Source organism: Saimiri boliviensis, chromosome 2, assembly GCF_048565385.1.
Source record: "Saimiri boliviensis isolate mSaiBol1 chromosome 2, mSaiBol1.pri, whole genome shotgun sequence".
NCBI classification, from domain to species: Eukaryota; Metazoa; Chordata; class Mammalia; order Primates; family Cebidae; genus Saimiri; species Saimiri boliviensis.
The window spans coordinates 220,906,338-220,925,387 of record NC_133450.1 but is presented as its reverse complement, the minus strand read 5'-3'; the positions used below and the strand labels follow the sequence as shown (position 1 = coordinate 220,925,387).

At 52.1% G+C, this 19,050-nt stretch overlaps 1 protein-coding gene across 10 annotated transcripts in view; it reads left to right on the top strand.

Moving 5' to 3' along the window:
- The first annotated feature begins 366 nt into the window (after positions 1–366).
- CIZ1 (CDKN1A interacting zinc finger protein 1) overlaps positions 367–19,050 on the top strand; it is a 32,101-nt gene continuing 13,417 nt past the window's right edge. For 3 of the 10 annotated variants that reach the window (XM_074395390.1, XM_039474842.2, XM_039474841.2), the window contains exons 1-11: positions 367–521; positions 1,093–1,267; positions 1,511–1,626; positions 5,131–5,202; positions 7,326–7,567; positions 11,973–12,066; positions 12,260–12,368; positions 13,019–13,713; positions 13,934–14,055; positions 14,655–14,852; positions 16,346–16,470. In XM_074395390.1, coding sequence (XP_074251491.1) covers positions 1,098–1,267; positions 1,511–1,626; positions 5,131–5,202; positions 7,326–7,567; positions 11,973–12,066; positions 12,260–12,368; positions 13,019–13,713; positions 13,934–14,055; positions 14,655–14,852; positions 16,346–16,470 — 1,943 coding nt within the window. In that variant the 5' untranslated portion in view covers positions 367–521; positions 1,093–1,097. Of the gene's footprint in view, positions 522–620; positions 691–1,092; positions 1,268–1,510; positions 1,627–5,130; positions 5,203–7,325; positions 7,568–11,972; positions 12,067–12,259; positions 12,369–13,018; positions 13,714–13,933; positions 14,056–14,654; positions 14,853–16,345; positions 16,471–19,050 lie in introns of those variants that run through there. The other 7 variants (XM_039474845.2, XM_039474844.2, XM_010351302.3 and 4 more) reach the window with 7 other exon arrangements.

Sequence of the window (19,050 nt, the reverse complement as noted above, 5' to 3'; positions counted from 1 at the left end):
CTGGCCTGGGTCCCGCGAATGAATGTACATCCGCCAACTGCGCGCCCCCTCCCACCGCAACTCCGCGCTTGGCCCTAGGATCGCAGGACCCCGGCGGCCTCAGGGAGGTCGGTTGGGACAGGTCTTCCTGGAAGTACCCCCCCTCGATGTCCCCGCGGGATGGCTGACCCTTCCGGGAGACAGACGGACCTTGGTCTCCGAGCCGTCCCTTCCTGATGCGGAGGACGCGGGACGGAGGCGGTCCTGCGCCACCCAGCACCCCCTCGCACCTGCTTGCGCCTTAGAGCACCGCGTGACCGGTGCACTGGGCTGGCTCGCGCGGCGCGACCGGCGGCGCCTGGACCTCCCGTCCTCCAGAGGGCGCTGCCCCGGCTGGCCCCACCCGCACTCGGGCCTTAGGAGCCCACAGGCCCCGGAGAAGCGGCGCAGAGCCCGGGAGCCCGCGGGTCGGAGCGTGGGGTGTGCGCGGCCGGCCCACCCGTGGGGGTGACGCGGGCGTTGAGGGCGCGCGGGGAGGCGAGGTGCGGGGCCGAGGACGGCGGAGTCGTGGGGCTCCGCGCGCGACGGTGGCTGTGTCTGCGGAGGATGGGGCGGGTGGGGTGAGGGCGGGCGGAGTGGGCTGCGGGGAAGTGGAGGTGGTGGGGAGAAGCCGTCCTACGGGACTCAGGACCGCGGTGACGGGGTTGGACGGTTGTAGATGTTATTGACGTCGGGGGGCCGGGAGAGGGTTTGCGGTATTGAAAAGGGGGTGTGAGTGGGGAAGTGATGCGCGCGGAGAGAGGCCGAGGCCGAGGGTGGGAGGATGGAGCCTTCAGAAATGGAGAGATGGAGGGGTTTGAAGGAGGGGCTGTTGGCAGTCTCTGAGGGGGCATTGGCAAGAGGGTGGTTGAATCTTGCCCCTGGCAGGATTGGAGATAACTTGGAAGGATGGGCCGAGCGAGTGTGGCAGGGCCCTGGAAGGACTGGGGTGCAGCTGTGAAGCTCCGCAGCCGCCTTTGCGGGCTGTGGCTGGGGGGAGTGGCCGTGGATGGAAGGGGAGCTGGCCTGACCTGTGGTGGGGACCCCTGGCCTTACTCTGCTTTCTGCCCCCAGCCACCATGTTCAGCCAGCAGCAGCAGCAGCAGCTCCAGCAGCAGCAGCAGCAGCTCCAGCAGTTACAGCAGCAGCAGCTCCAGCAGCAGCAATTGCAGCAGCAGCAATTACTGCAGCTCCAGCAGCTGCTCCAGCAGTCCCCACCACAGGCTCCTTTGCCCGTGGCTGTCAGTCGGTGAGTTCCCCACGCGGGGCTGATGGCTTCAGCCCTGCCACTCAGACCTATGTCTGGAAGCTCCCGATCCTCATCCTCTTCCCTAGTGGCATCCCCCTTTGAGTCCTGGTGATCACCAATCCCAACCCCAGGGGGTCCTCTGTCTCCCATAGAGTGGGGCAGCGAATGGACGTGAGAAGTCTTGGGGAAGAGGGAAGTTCTGACTTTCCCAATAACCCTCTGACACCCCCTCCCAACATACAGGGGGCTCTCCCCGCAGCAGCCACAGCAGCCACTTCTGAATCTCCAGGGCACCAACTCAGCCTCCCTCCTCAACGGCTCCATGCTGCAGAGAGCTTTGCTTTTACAGCAGTTACAAGGTATGGATGGCCCCAGGCCCCTTCGCAGTCTCTTTTAGGGGTAGCTCCCTAGCAGCCTATTGCCCTAAATCTCAACTCCACACAGTGACCCTGAGAGGAAGCTACTCTCGGCAGCCTAGTTCACCCATGAGGACACTAAGGCTCAGGGCGGTGAAGTCCTTAAGTTGCTAATTTGAATGCACATTTGTCTACTGGCTCTTTGGGTAGCACTCAGCACACTTCACTGACATTCAGATTAGATGCCATTTGACAGACGAGGAAGCTGAGAAGGGAAGTCATTTGCCCTGTATCAGCAGGGGCTGAGTTGGGCTGATGCCTGGGCCTCTTGACCATCCAGATATCTGACTGGTTGTCTGTAGGCTGGTGCATAAGCCTGTGGCCTTGTCTCAATTTCCCAGTATGAAGAAACAGTCTTGGCTCTTCTTTCCAAGATGCTGTACTTTTTTTTTTTTTTTTTTTTGAGACAGAGTTTTGCTCTTGTCGCCCAGGCTGGAGCTCAGTGGCCCGATCTTGGCTCACTGCATCCACTGCCTCCTGGGTCCAATCAAGTCTCCTGCCTCGGCCTCCCAAATAGCTGGGACACAGGTGCCTGCCACCACACTTGGCTAATTTTTGTATTTTTAGTAGACACAGGGTTTTCCCATGTTGACCAGGCTGGTCTTGAACTTCTGACCTCAGCTGATCCACCCACCCTGGTCTCCCAAAGTGCTGGGATTACAGGCATGAGCCACTGTGCCCAGCCAAGATACTGTTCCTGATTCTACTGATAACCCTCTGACGGGAGGTATACCCACAATCCCATTTTACAGATGAAGAAACAGGCCCAGAGAGGGGTCATGTGCCCAAGATCACATAACAAGTAGATATTGATTAGATAGTTGTCATTCTGTGGACCTGTCTGGGCCACATGGGTGTGGATGGTCCTGGGAGCTGACTTAAAAATGATAAGCAGGGCCGGGTGCGGTGACTCAAGCCTGTAATCCCAGCACTTTGGGAGGCCGAGGCGGTGGATCACAAGGTCAAGAGATCGAGACCATACTGGTCAACATGGTGAAACCCCGTCTCTACTAAACATACAAAAAATTAGCTGGGCGTGGTGGTGCGTGCCTGTAATCCCAGCTACTCAGGAGGTTGAGGCAGGAGAATTGCCTGAACCCAGGAGGCAGAGGTTGCAGTAAGCTGAGATCGCGCCATTGCACTCCAGCCTGGGTAACGAGCGAAACTCCGTCTCAAAAAAAAAAAAACAAAACAAAACAAAAAACGATATGCAGGTGGGGAGAGAGAGAGAACCACACATAGGGACCTACCACATATACATATACATTTTCCTTCTTTCCCATTGTGTGTGTGTGTGTGTGTGTGTGTGTGTGTGTGTGTGTGTGAGAGAGAGACGGAGTTTCACTCTTGTTACCCAGGCTGGAGTACAATGGCGCGATCTTGGCTCACCGCAACCTCCGTCCCCGGGTTCGGGCAATTCTCCTGCCTCAGCCTCCCGAGTAGCTGGGATTACAGGCATGCGCCACCATGCCTAGCTAATTTTTTGTATGTTTAGTAGAGTCGGGGTTTCACCATGTTGACCAGGATGGTCTTGATCTCTCGACCTTGTGATCTGCCCGCCTCGGCCTCCCAAAGTGCTGGGATTACAGGCTTGAGCCACCGCGCCTGGCTCTTCTTTCCCATTTTAAAAATTACAGTCTTCGGCCATGGGCTGTGGCTCACGCCTGTAATCCCAGCACTTTTGGAGGCCAAGGCAGGAGGATTACATGAGTCCAGGAGTTCGAGAACAGCTTGGGCAACTTGGTGAAACTCTGTCTCTATTAAAAATACAAAAATTAGTTGGGCATGGTGGTGTGCACTTGATCCCAGCTACTCAGGAGGCTGAGGCATGAGAAGCGTTTGAACCCAGGCGGCAGAGGTTGCAGTGAGCCAAAATTGCATCACTGCATTCCAGCCTGGGGAACAGAGCAAGAGCCTATCTCAAAAAAAGAAAAAAATCACACTTTTGGTCAGGCATGGTGGCTCCTGCTAGTAATCCCGACTCTTTGGGAGGCCAAGGCAGGAGGATTGCTTGAGACCAAGAGTTCAAGATCAGCCTGGGCAACATAGCAAGACCCTTTCTCAAAAACAAACAAAAGCCGTGCGCGGTGGCTCAAGCCTATAATCCCAGCATTTTGGGAGGCCGAGGTGGGTGGATCACGAGGTCAAGAGATCAAGACCATCCTGGTCAACATGGTGAAACCCTGCCTCTACTAAAAATACAAAACATTAGCTGGGCATGGTGGCATGTGCCTGTAATCCCAGCTACTCAGGAGGTTGAGGCAGGAGAATTGCCTGAACCCAGGAGGCGGAGGTTGCAGTGAGCCGAGATTGCGCCATTGCACTCCAGCATGGGCAACAAGAGTGAAACTTTGTCTCAAAAAACAAAAACATGGGGTCCCAGGTGGGAACCCCCCCACAATAAAGTCTGTCAATGTTTGGAAAACAAAAACACAAACAAAAACAAAAAACAAACAAAAGAATAAAAGTCACACTCATTAAAAAAGTGGAAAAAAAGGTTAAAAATGGGAATAGGAAAACCCACAGTGTCATCTGTTGACTCACTCAGCACCTGAAGAAAACTACCAGTCAAAATTTTTGTTTCATCCCATTTTTTTTCTAGGCACAAACTTGGGGGATTGTATCTAATGATTGCAATTGATATAAGTCCCAGGCTGTAACTTGTTACTTTTTCACTGAATAGAATGGCATAATTGTTTACCATAGGATTTGATCATCTCTGTTAGGATTTATTTATTTATTTATTTATTTATTTATTTATTTTTTATAAAGGTGGCGTTTCACCATGATGGCCAGGCTGGTCTTGAACTCCTGACCTCAGGTGATCCACCCACCTCGGCCTCCCAAAGTGCTAGGATTACAGGCGTGAGCCACAGTGCCTGGCAGGATTTTTTTTTTTTTTTTTTTTTTTTTTTTTTGAGATGGAGTTTTGCTCTTGTTAGCCAGGCTGGAGTGCAATGGCGCAATCTCGGCTCACCGCAACCTCCGCCTCCTGGGCTCGGGCAATTCTCCTGCCTCAGCCTCCTGAGTAGCTTGGATTACAGGCACGCACCACCATGCCCAGCTAGTTTTTTGTATTTTTAGTAGAGACGGGGTTTCACCATGTTGACCAGGATGGTCTTGATCTTTCGACCTCGTGATCCACCCGCCTCGGCCTCCCAAAGTGCTAGGATTACAGGTGTGAGCCACAGTGCCTGGCCAGGATTATTTTTAATAGCTGTTTAATACAGCACCAGAGGGCTGTGCATTTGCTTATCTAAACCTTCTTAGCTGTTTGGCTCTTTCCTTTTTTTTTTTTTTTTTATCTTTTGCTTTTGCTTTTTTTTTTTTTTTTTGCTGTTATGAGTAACCCCACGATGAATATATTTGAGATTGTTTTCTCACTGAGTCAGGGGGGATGGGTGTTTTATGGCTCTTGATAAGTATTGCCAAATTGCTTTCCTAAAGGACTGGACCAGTTTGCAATGCCACCAGCCACGTATGACAGTGCCGGTCTCACCATGCCCACAGCAACACTGGGTATTATATGCTTTTTATATATATATGTCAATGTGTATAAACATATGATTTACTTAAGTTGGTTGGCAAAAAGAAGCTATGTCATTAATGTTTTAATTTACATTTAAATTAAAATGTGCTAGTGCAGGTGAACATTTTATATTTGTCTGTTAAACATTTGTATTTATTTTTGTGACTTGTCCATGTCCTTTGTTCATTTTTCTTTTAGGTTGTTTCATCTTTTGTCTTACTGTTTTTGAGAATTTTTAGGAGCTGGTTGGCTCTCTGCATATATGTGTATATGCATTTGTTTCAAGTTAATTTTAATTGAACATTTACTATGTACCAGGCACATTTGTTTATCTCATTGAATCCTCATTAAACATTGTGAGACAAGTGCTATTATTATCCCCATTTTACAGATCAGGGAAATCAGGTGTAGGGGGAACTAATTTGTTTGCCACAGAGCTTGTACTTTCGAGTCTGGATTCGAAGCCAGCACTCACAGCACAGCTGACCCATGTTTTAAGCTTTAACCTCAGGGCATCCCATCCCAGCAGTGGGGCAAGAGTTCCAACTGCCTTTCATGCCTCAAATACTTCCTAAACTGTGGGCCTCCCCTGAGGTGCAGAGCTGAGTTAGATGATGTGAAGCAGAAAGCAGACAAGGAGTCGGGTTCAGGGGTTCAACGGCTATGATCCCAGCACTTTGGGAGGCCGAGGTGGGTGGATCACCCTGAGATCAGGAGTTCGAGACCAGGCTGGCCAACATGGTGAAACGCTGTCTAGAATAAAAATACAAAAATTAGCCGGGTGTGGTGATGTGCGCCTGTGGTCCTAGCTACTTGGGAGTCTGAGGCAGGAGAATCACTTGAACCCAGGACGTGGAGGTTGTGGTGAGCTGAGATTGTGCCACTACCTCCATCTCAAAAAAAAAAAAAAAAAAAAAAGAAAAGAAAGCAAGCAGACAAGGAAAGTATGTAGCTCATCCTAGAACCGGAAGCTAGGGCCTTTGGCGACACAGAAAGAGTCTATGAAGGCCTCTTGGAGGAGAGACACCTACAGGGAAGTCTGAAGGGTGACTGGGAGTCAGCGGGCAGAACAGCCCAGGCAGAGGGGACAGCACATGCAGAGGCCCTGAGACAGGAAGTCTGAAGGACTGCACAGGGAGGGACACATGACTGGAATAGAGTGGGAACATAGGGGCAGAATGGCAAGAAAGGAGGCTGGAGAGGTGGGAAGGGCCAGACCATGCAGTGAGGAATGGGCTTTGCTACCAAGCAGCAGGGCACTAGGGAAGTCTTTGGGCAGAGGTGGGGGATGACCCTAGAATATTCTTTGAGAAAGATCACTGCTGCCATCCTGTGCAAAAGCTGTGGCTGGAATTCAGGCAAAGGATCAAGTGGTTTTGGGAGGAGGCAGGGAGTGGGAGTGGGAAGCAGGCAGTGGAGAGGGCAAGCCAGGTTAGGAAGAGGCATAGGAGACAGAGAGTTGATAGAATGTGGGGATGGCTTGCATGGAATGAGGTAGAGAGTGGGAGGAATGAGGAAGACCCCAGAATCCTGGCTGGGGTGGTAGGTGGATGGCAGTGCCCCTCATAGAGATCCTGGGCAAGCTGTACCTCCACTGTTTCTCGGTTTTGTCACTGGTAGAGATAACACCCATCCTGATACCTGCTGGGCTGGGTGACTGAGGCAGTGAGGAACGGGCTTAGCACAGTGCCTGGCTCATAGTTGCTGCTGATAAAGAGTAGCTGGTGGGGGCGGGGGTGGGTATCTTGTTATTCCAGGGACCAGCCCTCCTGCTGCTTCTCCCTATGGACTCTGCAAGGTCTCTCACCTACTCTGTGGCAGACTCTGAAGCATGCCTAAGGGCGAGCAGGGCTTTGGGGAATTTGGGGAATGCTAAAGGTAGCACCCCCACCCCCGGCTGGAGCAGGAAAGAGTCCTGAAGCTTCCTTCTCCACCAGTGCCCAAGGTGGGGCTGAGCCTCAGCTCTCATCTCTTCCATTCGGCTGCCCTTGGATGGGAAGGTCCCTTTCAGTTATCTGGGATGTTCCCATGATGCTCTGGGGCACTGATGCCTGACACTACCTTCTGCCACCCAACCACAGTGTGACCCCTCTTCTTCTCTCCTTGCCTGCAGGTAACCTCCGAGGCTACGGCATGGCAACCCCAGGCCTCCCAGCCCCCAGCCTGACAGCCCCCAGCCTCACACCCCCGCAACTGGCCACTCCAAATTTGCAACAGTTCTTTCCCCAGGCCACTCGCCAGTCCTTGCTGGGACCTCCTCCTGTTGGGGTCCCCATGAATCCCTCCCAGTTCAACCTTTCAGGACGAAACCCCCAGAAACAAGCCCGGACCTCCTCCTCTACCCCCAATAGAAAGGTGAGTGGTGGCTGGGGTGGGGCAGGTGGGGATAGGAGTGGTTGGGAGGGGATGCTGGTGTCAGCCCCAGTGCCACCTGCTCTGGCTCAACCTGGACCTTCTGACAGGTCACACCCCCTTTATGCCTCCGTTTCCTCATCTGTAAAATGAGGGGAGCAGGGATGGACTTGTCTAGCATTTCCCAAACTTCAAATATTCTTGTATCTCTGATGGGATTTTTGCCATGCCCAAACACCACCAGTACTATCATTTATTTAATGTTTCTTTTTTATTTTTATTTTTATTTTTTTTATTTATTTAAAGACAGGGTTTCACCATGTTGGCCAGGCTGGTCTTGAACTCTTGACCTCAAGTGATCTGCCTGCCTTGGCCTCCCAAAGTGCTGAGATTACAGGCATGAGCCAATGTTTCTTTTTCAGTTCGTTTGTTTTTTGAGACAGAGTTTCGCTCTTGTTGCCCAGGCTGGAGTACAATGGTACAATCTCAGCTCCCCGAAACCTCTGCCTCCCAGGTTCAAGCAGTTCTCCTGCCTCAGCCTCCCGAGTAGCTGGGATTAGCATGCGCCACCACGCCTGACTAATTTTGTATTTTTGGAAGAAACGTGGTTTCTTCATGTTGATCAGGCTGGTCTTGAACTCCCGATGTCAGGTGCTCTGCTCACCTTGGCCTCCCAACCTGTTGGGATTATAGGCATGAGCCACTGCTCCCAGCTTAATGTTTTAAAATTATTGGGGTGGATAGACACAATGGCTCACGCCTGTAATCTCAGCACATTGGGAGGCTGTGGTGGGTGGGTTATCTGAGGTCAGGGGTTTCAAGCCAGCCTGGCCAACATGGTAAAACACCTTCTCTACTAAAAATACAAAAAATTAGCCAGGTGTGGTGGCGAATGCCTCTAATGCCAGCGTCTCGGGAGGCTGAGGCAGGAGAAACACTTGAACCCGGGAGGTGGAGGCTACAGTGAGCTGAGCTTGTGCCATTGTACTCCAGCCTGGGCAACAAGAGGGAAACTCTGCCTCAAAAATAAAAATACAAATAAATAAATAAATAAGTAAATAATAAAAGTATCAGGGTATGATGGTGTATGCCTATAATCCCAGGGATTTGGGCGGCTGAGGTGGGAGGATTCCTTGAGTCCAGGAGTTAGAGGCTGCAGTGAATTATGAGTACACTACTGCACTCAAGCCTGGTGACAAAGTGAGACCCTGTCTCGAAAAAAAAAGAAAAAAAATCAGCACTGCTTGGTGGAAATAAAATGCAAGCTGACCGGGCAAGGTGGCTGACTCCTGTAATCCGAACACTTTGGGAGGCGGAGGCGGGTGGATTGCCTGGGCTCAGGAGTTCAAGACCAGCCTGGGCCACACAGCGAAGCCCTGTCTCTAAATAAATAAATACATAGATAGATAAGTAAATAAAGCCATATATGTAATTTAAAATTTTTTGATAACCACATTATAAAGTAAAAAGAAATGGGCTAAATTAATATTACTAACTTATTTAACCCAATCCCATATGAAACTATTATCATTTCAACCTGTCATCAATATAAAAAAAAGAATGAAGCATTTTGCATTCCTTTTTTCTTTTCTTTTTGTTTTTTGAGACGGAGTTTCACTCTTGTTGCCCAGGCTGGAGTGCAATGGCCTGATCTCGGCTCACTGCAACCTCTGCCTCCCTGGTTCAAGTGATTCTCCTGCCTCAGCCTCCCAAGTAGATGGGATTAGCAGACTCCTGCCACCACACCTGGCTAATTTTTTTATTTTTAGTGGAGGCAGGGTTTTACCATGTTGGCCAGGCTGGTCTTGAAGTCTTGACCAGGTGATCTGCCCACCTCAGCCTCCCAAAGTGCTGGGATTACAGGCGTGAGCCACTGTGCTGGGCTACATTCCTTTTTTAAAAAATACGAAATCTTCACAATCTGCTATGTATCTGATACTGACCTCTCAATTCAGCCCCGCCAGTTTCAAGTGCTCTCCTGAGGCTGTGGTACGACTATGTGGGAGAACATGGCTTTAAATGAGTGAGCGTCCTTTTGATTACATTTATTTTAAAAGGAAACATCATATTATAACCTGGCATTCTAAAAACCAATTTAATTGCCATTCATAGAATAAGAAATTGCCGGGTGCCGTGGCTCACGCCTGTAATCCCAACACTTTGGGAGGCCGAAGCGAGGTGGATCATTTGAGGTCAGGAGTTTGAGATCAGCCTGGCCAACATGGTGAAACCCTGTCTCTACTAAAAATATAAAAATTAGCCGAGTGTAATGGCAGGTGCCTGTAATCCCAGCTACTCAGGAGGCTGAGAGGTAGGAGAATTGCTTGAACCCGGAGACAAAGGCTGTAGTGAGCCAAGATCATGCCATTGCACTCCAGCCTGGGTGACAGAGTGAGACTCTGTCTCAGAAAAAATATGTGTGTGTGTATGATGTGTGTTTGTGCACTCGAGCGCGCACGCGCAATATAACTGAGGTAGAACAATGTTATAAAATTCTAAGCTATATGCTGTTGCTGGCTTAGGTTCCAGCCTGCAGCCCCCAGCTCCTTGCGTGTTTGAGAGGTGTTCGGCCTTCTCCTGCCATAAGCAGGAGATCTGCAAAGGGCTCACCTTTTCCCTAGATTGTCCTGTCCCTGTCCCTGAAGGTTCCGGCTCACACCCTGCTCCTGGGTACATTCCCGGGCAGGGGCACCGCCCCCTTTGCTGGCTGCTCTGGGGCAGCCCACATCTGGAGTTGATGCCTTTTCCTCCAGAGAGGGGCCCCGTCTCCAGCCTTCTAATGGGCCAGTCATCACAGATCTAGTCTAGTGTCCAACCCACCCTGCCCTCACTTTATTACATATGGAACAATCCAGGCTCAGAGATTGGGGTGGGGATGGTCCTGAGCCCCACAGCTGTCAAGGTGTACCCAGAGCCCAGGCCTCCCAACTCTCAGGCTGGTGCCTTTGTTGTGCAGGGTGACAGCTGGGTAGTTTCTGAAGGACAGAGTCCTGATGTGTCCAGATTGCCATTCCCTGCTCAGTGCTCATTCCTTGGGCTTAGCGGGAGGGAGGGAGGGAGGGAGGGAGGCTGCAGGCTTCTGGTGCTTTGCTGGGGTGCCCTGGAACTGGCAGAGAGAGCTGTGCGTTCATTTAGCAGACATCTGGAAGTCCCTGCGGGGGACTCAGTGGTGCAGATGATGCATCTGACCTGGCCCTCCCTGAGGTCTTGGACAGGAATGAAGGGTGGTGAGAGATATTAATGCAAATAATGCTCCAACCAATTAATTTTAGACTATGGAGGCTGGGTGAGGTGACTCATGCCTGTAATCCCAGCACTGTGGAAGGCCAAGGCAGGAGGATCACTTGAGCCCAGGATTTTGAGACCAGCCTGGCAAACACAGTGAGACCCTGTCTCTGTGGAATAAAAAAAAAAAAAAATACAGGGATGCCACAAAAAGGAAGTGGAGTCTGGACCTATTCTGGAGTCAGGAGGGCTTCCTGCAAGGAGTGCTGCTGAGGCTCTAAGTGAAGGCCTGGGGGCAGGTACAGGCCTGGGATTTGAGCAGAGAGAAGGCCAGGGTAGATAAACAGAGAGGGCTGGTGGTGGGGGCAGGGCCAGGGCAGGGAGTATGCAGACGCCAGGTTGTGCAGGGGAGGGGTGGGTGTGGGGAGAGTGTTTTCAGGCTTGGTGTGAGGCATGTGCCAGGCTGCAGGAAGCCACAGGAGGGCTTTAAGCCTGAAAGAAGAGACATGATCAGATTTGCATTTTAGAAGGAGCTCACTGAGCCAGACATGGTGGCCCACACCTGTAATCCCAGCACTTTGGGAGGCTGAGGTGGGCGGATCACCTGAGATCAGGAGTTTGAGACCAGCCTGGCCAACATGGTGAAACCTCGTCTCTACTAAAAATACAAAAATTAGCTGGGCATGGTGGCACGCGCCTGTAGTCCCAGCTAACTCCGGAGGCTAAGGCAGGAGAATTGCTTGAATCCGGGAGGTGGATTCAAGTGGATTCAGTGAGCCGGGATCGCGCTATTGCACTCTAGCCTGCGTGACAAGAGTGAAACTCTGTCTCAAAAAAAATAAAAAAGAAAGATCCTACTGGCTACTTTGTGGAAAACTGAGTGGGAGGTTAGGTCAGGAGGTAGTATTGTGGCCAGAAGAAGGATCATGTCCCCCAAACCTGGGTTTATTTAATAGACAACTAGATGGAATCTCCTAGATATCACTAAGATCATTTTTACTAAGATCATCATTTTACTAAGGCATTTTTACTAAGATCATCGTTCAGCAGTTCTGGGGCCAGGCCCGCCAGAAATCCCCTGGGCCCCATCATCCCCTGGAGGATGGGGGCAGCCACCCTTAGGCAAGGAGGTATTGATAGAGGTGGGTATCAGATGTTAAAAATAGTTTCTGAAAGGAAGCAGGATTCTTCTTCTCAGACAATGCCTGTGGAAGACAAGTCAGACCCCCCAGAGGGGTCTGAGGAAGCCGCAGAGCCTCGGATGGACACATCAGAAGGTGAGGGAGGGAGGCTGTTGGCCCTTCAGAGGGACATGGATAGGGTGGGGGCTGGGCGGGTCAGCAGGTGATAGAGGCAGATGCGGGATACCAGAGTTCTTGGTGGGAAAGGGGTGAGCCCAGGCCCCATCTCATGGAGCTCAGAAATGTTCTCCACAATGTCTGAGTTCCCTTGCTCCTGCCTCCATTCCAGACCAAGATTCACCGCCCTGCCCAGAGGACATCGCCAAGGAAAAGCACGCTCCAACACCCGAGCCCGAGCCTTGTGAGGTGTCCGAGCCACCAGCCAAGAGGTTGAGGAGGTAACTGATTCTGAAAACCTGACCTGGGCCCGGGTGCCCTGTCCTCTCAATCCTGCAAAGGCAGGGGTGGCAGTGGCAGAGGGAGTGTACCCTTCAGCAGAGCTGGAGCCAGGAAAGAGCCTTGGCCTCTGACTTGGAGGAAGGCCGTACTTATTTCCACACCAGACTTGGGGATGCTCTGGGCCAGACTCTGGTGTCCTCCTTAGGACTGAGCCATCTGGAGGCCAAGCTGGGTGGCTGGGTGGGAGGGGTGAAGATGTTCTCCTGAGACTGTAAAAGGTGGGCTGTTTACAGAGCCAGCTGGATACATGTCAGCAAGTTGTGGGAGTTGAGAATGACCTTCCCAGGTTTATTTAGGTGAAACTGAGTCCTAGACAGCCAAAGGAGTTTGCCCAAATCCCCAGCTTGTAAGTGGTAGAGCCAGCATTAGAAACTGAGTCTTGGGCTCACGCCTATAATCCCGGGTAAAACCATGTTGAGACCAGGCTGGTCTCAAACTCCTGACCTCAAATGATCCATCCACCTCAGCCTCCCAAAGTGCTGGGATTACAGATTCGAGCCACCATGCTCAGCCTAGTTTTGGCCTTTCTTGGGAGCCCCTAGGGCCTCTTTGAAGACATGTCTAGGATATTCTTTTTGATCCTTCCTAGCTCAGAAGAGCTCACAGAGAAGGGACCTCTGGGGCAGCTAGAGGTGAAGGTCCAGCCACAGGCCCGGATGACAGTACCGAAGCAGACACAGACACCAGACCTGCTGCCTGAGCCCCTGGAAACCCAAGTGCTGCCACGATTCCAGCCACGGGTCCTGCAGGTCCAGGCCCAGGTGCAGCCACAGACTCAGCCACGGATACCACCCACAGACACCCCGGTGCAGCCAAAGCTGCAGAAGCAGGCACAAACACAGACTTCTCCAGAGCACTTAATCCCACAACAGAAGCAGGTGCAGCCACAGCTGCAGCAGGAGGCAGAGCCACAGAAGCAGGTGCAGCCACAGGTACAGCCACAGGCACGTTCACAGGCCCCAAGGGAGGTGCAGCTGCAGCAGGAGGCAGAGCCACAAAAGCACCTTCAGCCCCAGGCACATTCACAGCCCCCAAGGCAGGTGCAGCTGCAGCTGCAGAAGCAGGCCCAGACACAGACATATCCACAGGTCCACACACAAGCACAGCCAAGGGTCCAGCCACAGGAGCAGCCCCCAGTGCAGGTGCCAGTACAGCCACCAGAGCAGACTGATGAGCAGCCTCAGACCCAGCCACGGGTGTCGGTGCTGGCTCCAGAGCAAGCACCAGTTGGGGTTCATGTCTGCGGGCTGGAGACGCCACCTGATACAGTAGAAGCTGGTGGAGGTAAGTGAACACTGGCCCCCAGCTGGTCTGGTGATGGGACAGCTCTGCCCAGACCCTCCATTCCTCCCCTGATGCTGTCCAGCCCTGACTGGGTGCTGCCTGGGATCCATGCTGGGGGCCTCCAGGTTCTGGCTGTGGAGGGAGAAGGCAGCTCTTGGGCCTGGGGAGGGGGGTGGGTGGGAGACGCACTCTAGGAAACAGAGCACATCTGTCATTTCAGGCATGGAAAAGACCTCTCCAGAGCCTGTGGGCACCCAGGTCAGCATGGAAGAGAGCCAGAAAGAGCCGGCCAGTGGCCTAGAAGTGGGAGAATGTGAAAACAGAGTGAGAGAGATGCCGGGGGTGAGTAGAGGCACTGATGTGGCAGTGTGAGGCCACAGAGCCCAGTGGGGTGGCATGGTCTCTTTCTGCCCCAGGCAACCTCAGGGCCTCCTTGTGTTTCCCCTACTGTGAAATGGGATGACAGCCCTCGGCCTGGGATCGGGGGGCAGAACAGGCTGGGCTTGACAGTGTTTGGTCTGGATGGGACCCTCTTGCTGTTGTGCTGTCTTCACATCCATCCCTTCCAGCCTGCCCATCCCCAAGCCAGAGCCCCAGTCTCCTCTCATGAGTAATGTTGCTCTCGTGGAAAGAGCACAGAGTGGAAGCCTCTCTCTGGGGTTTCAGTCCCAGCTCTGCATAAATGGGGGCAAACCCATCCCCTTCCATGAGTCTCAGTTTCCCCATCTGTCATACAGAGGTGGGATGGCTGGTACTTTAGAGTTAGGATGACCTGGGTTCCCATCCTGACTGCAGTGTTTTCTAGCTGTGACCTAACAGCACAGAGCCTCAGTTTCCCTGTCAGGAAGATCTGATAAGACAGTGTTGGTAGATGTTGGGTGCTGGGCAGGCCCACTGTAAGTACACAGTTGGTGGAAGCTCAGTTCCTGCTCCTGGTGCAGGTATGGGGCGCTGGGGGCTCCCTGAAGGTCACCATTCTGCAGAGCAGTGACAGCCGGGCCTTTAGCACTGTACCCCTGACACCCGTGCCCCGCCCCAGTGACTCCGCCTTCTCCACCCCTGTGGCTACCAGCACGCCGTCTAAGCAGACCCTCCAGTTCTTCTGCTACATCTGCAAGGCCAGCTGCTCCAACCAGCAGGTACTGATACAGGAGATAAGGGTGGGGAGGGGTGGGGCTTCATGGAATTGCCAGCCTGCTCTCCCAAGGCTGCCTCAGGCTGCACTGGGCCCTGCCCTGAGCAGCCAAGCATTTGCTTGGAAACATTTCCTCATAAGCCAAGAAGGCAGATTTTGGCGGTTTTGTTTTTGTTTTTAAAGATGGGGTTTTGGCCGGGCGCGGTGGCTCAAGAGCGAAACTCTGTCTCAAAAAAAAATAAATAAAAATTAAAAAAGATGGGGTTTCACCATCATGGCCAGGCTGGTCTTGAACTCCTGACCTCAGGTGATCCACCCACCTCGGCCTCCCAAAGTGCTAGGATTACAGGCATGAGCCACCGCGCCTGGCCTGTTTTTTTTTGTTTTTGTTTTTGTTTTTGTTTTTTGAGACAGAGTCTTCCTCTGTCTCCCAGGTTGAAGTGCAGTGGCATGATCTCAGCCCATTGTCCTCTTGGGCTCAAGCAGGTTTTGAGAGTCAGGCAGACCGGGTTCATATTAGCTCTGAGCGGTTGTGGGGCCTTAGAAAGCGAATTCTGCCCCCTCCCTGTTTCTTCTTGTATCAGACAAAGAAATTTAGAGCCAGGCCTGATGGCCCATGCCTGTAATCCCAGCACTTTGGGAGGCTGAGGCGGGCAGATCACCTGAGGTCGGGAGTTGGAGACCAGTCTGACCAACATGAAGAAACCCCATCTCTACTGACAATACAAAATTAGCTGGGTGTGGTGGCGCATGCCTGTAATACTAGCTACTCGGGACTGAGGCAGGAGAATCCCTTGAACCCGGGAGGCGAAGGTTTCGGTGAGCCGAGATTGTGCCATTGCACTCCAGCCTGGACGACAGAGCAAGACTGTGTCTCAAAAAGAAAAGAAAAGAAAAGAAACGTTTTAGAACCTGCCTTATTGGGTGGTTCTGGGATTCAACAACTTGACACTGGAGTCGTGAGTGCAGGCCTGGCCCAAAGTGAGTATAGCAGTAATTGTGATTGCATTGTGCTTGTATTGTTACTACTCCGGTGCTGTGAGCTCTGTTACTCTGTACCTCACCTGGCAGAGCCTTGGAGGCCTGGATGCTAACCAGGCTGCTCATTGTCTTTGAGGCACTCACACATTCTCTCTTTTTCTTTTTCTTTTAAACATTTTTTAAATTTTTTAAGATGGGGTTTCACCATGTTGGCCAGGCTGGTCTTGAACTCCCGACCTCAGGTGATCCGCCCACCTTGGCCTCCAAAGTGCTTGGATTACAGGCGTGAGCCACCACGCCTGGCCTCACTCACACATTCTCTAGGAGGGGTAGAAGCTCGGGCTGGCATGTACTTCGTGTCTTAGTTTATCATGGTTGCTGTAGCCCACACGAGAGAAGTGTGTGGTGAGAGAAATGGGCTCATGATGAGGTTGGGGTCTGCCTCCCCAGGTCCCACCCTTGCCCACTGTCCCAGGCTCACGCCCAAGGCCCACCCCCCACTCCCTCCTGCTGCAGGAGTTCCAGGACCACATGTCGGAGCCTCAGCACCAGCAGCGGCTAGGGGAGATTCAGCATATGAGCCAAGCCTGCCTCCTGTCCCTGCTGCCTGTGCCCCGGGGCGTCCTGGAGACAGAGGATGAGTGAGTGGGGGACCGTGGAAGCTCTGCACTGCGGGGGTAGGCAGTCTCGTTGGCCAAGGCCTGCATCTGCCGTCTGCAGGGTCTGCCTTTGGGTTAAGCATTGCCCTCCCAGCCAGGCCTCCTCACACTATTAACTGGGTGACCTTGAACCTCAGTTTTCCCTGTCTATAACAGGGCTTGGTGAGGGATATAGTGCAGGAATTCATGAGAGTCTCTTAAGGTTCCCTCTACGCAGGAACAGCATGACTATCCTTGTGGGAGAGGACAGGTTGTGGCACAGAGTCCCCTGCGGCATGTGTGCTGACCCCGCTGTGGGGCGACAAAGCTGAGGATCAGGTTCTTTTCTGGTGGGAGGTCAGGGCTTCCCTGTGTCTCCCCCTTTCATTGCCGGGGTTGCCTGTTTAATCAGAAACTTCAGCCCTCCTGGGGTCTGGAACTAGAGTGGCGTGAGAAGGCCTGGCCCACAGCTGGAGGTGCTTTCAGGACTCTGGGCAGTTGAAGAGGCGTGCAAGGGCTGGGACATGGCATCACAGCAGCAGGACCATGTTAGCTAGGGACACAGCAGGGACACAGACTCTATCTCATGAGACAGCTGCTTCTTATCTCCGAATCTCTTCATTTTTAAGAAGAATCCAGACATCCAGGTTTGTATGTGAAATCTCCCAGTTTCAAAATGTTAACAGCGAGTTCAGGATTGAAACAAAATAAAACAAACCCTACAGAGGGCAAATCAAACACATTCATAGGCTGGATAGTCCCTTGAGTCAGTGGTCACTGGTGCTGTCCTGATTTTACAGAGGTCCCAATTTGAAGCTCCCCCGGTGGGCCGAGAGGACAGGAAGGGCCCTTGGTTGGCCTCTGCTTGCCTGCCTTGTGTGACAGGGAGCTCCCTCTCTGCAAGGGCAGCTGTGTCTCTGTTTTGGCTGTTTCTCACATTGAGAAGAGTGTCCTTGAGTGGTTTTCTCCTTGGGTGAAATAATCATAAACATGGAAGAATGATGACTCACCAGGATGTTCTTTGCAATTAGTATCATGCTGAAAAAAATCTAACTGGAAATGATCTAAAATACTCAAAAGTAGGGGATTGGTTAGATCCGTTAAAGCTTGTCCAGCTACGGAATGATGAATAAATAGGATAACTGAGGAATTTGTAATAACGTAGAAAGGTGATGCAATGTCAGAGTAAGACAGGATTCAGAATTGCATCTGCAGAATGAGCTTGTCTGTATAAAAATAGATCTTGTGGCCAGGCGCAGTGGCTCACGTCTTAATCCTAGCACTTTGGGAGGCCGAGGTGGGTGGATCACCTGAGGTCAGGAGTTCAAGACCAGCCTGGCCATCATGGTGAAACCCCATCTTAAAAAAAAAAAAAAATAGATCTTGTGACACAGAAGAAAACTAAAAGGACACATGTGGCACAAGCTATTAACAAGCTTCAAGTGTCGGGGATGCAGCAAACCCTCTCCAAATGATGTCCCCCCATGACATCTTCTCTTGAATCCTACTTCCGCCCCGAGGCCATCAGGAACATCATGGTCAGGCACAGTGGCTTAGTTGCCTGTAATCCCAGCACACTGGGAAGCTGAGGCGGGTGGATCACCTGAGGTCAGGAGTTTGAGACCAGCCTGGCCAACACGGCGAAACCCCCTCTCTACTAAAAATACAAAAATTAGCTGGGCTTCGTGGTGTGCGCCTGTAGTCCCAGCTCTTCAGGAGGCTGAGGCAGGAGAATCGCTTGAACCAGGAGGCAGAGGTTGCAGTGAGGCGAAGATCACGCCACTGCATTCCAACCTGGGCGACAGAGTGAGACTCCATCTCAAAAACAAAAACGAATAAAACCCTTCAGCCCCTACCTACGACAACCTCACCTTGGTTCCCAACACAAAGACATTAATACTGTCCTCCTGCATCAGTGGGGGTTCTTTGCAGTTATAAGTGATGAAAATTCTAATTTCTATAAGACAGAAATTAACTTGAGCAAAAAGGAGCAATGTTTCTGGCTTAGGTAAGTGGGAAGGCAAGAGATAACAGCTGGACCCAGGGGACACCATTTCTTAGAGAGGCTTCATCTCTCACTACAGTGGGCACCGGGTGTCCACAGCCCCAGCCTCCCTGCACAGTGACCTCCAAGGAAGGGCAGTCACCTGTGTCTGCAGTAGCAGAACTGTTTCTAGGGAAAATGCTGGTGGATCTGGTTGTGGTCACTTGCACGTTTCTGAAGCAATCCCCTGGCCAGGGATGGGGTGTTCTGACTGGCCAGGCCTAGGCAGGCCAGCTCTACTCAAACCACATGGAAATGAATTTCCCCATGGAAGGCAAGGGGGTGTTTCCAGGAATGGGGCTGAAGGGTGGATCCCAATACTCTAGCTGGTGGGGATGCCCCTCTCCTCCCTCCTCAAAGTCCATGGGGGTAGGTGCTGTGAACTACGCCCTTGCCTACCTTGGCCATTTCTTTTCTATTTTTTCTTTTTTTTTTGAGACAGAGTCTTGCTCTGTTGCCCAGACTGGAATGCAGTGGCGAGATCTCAGGTCATTGCAACCTCCACCTCCTGGGTTCAAGCAATTCTCCTGCCTCAGCCT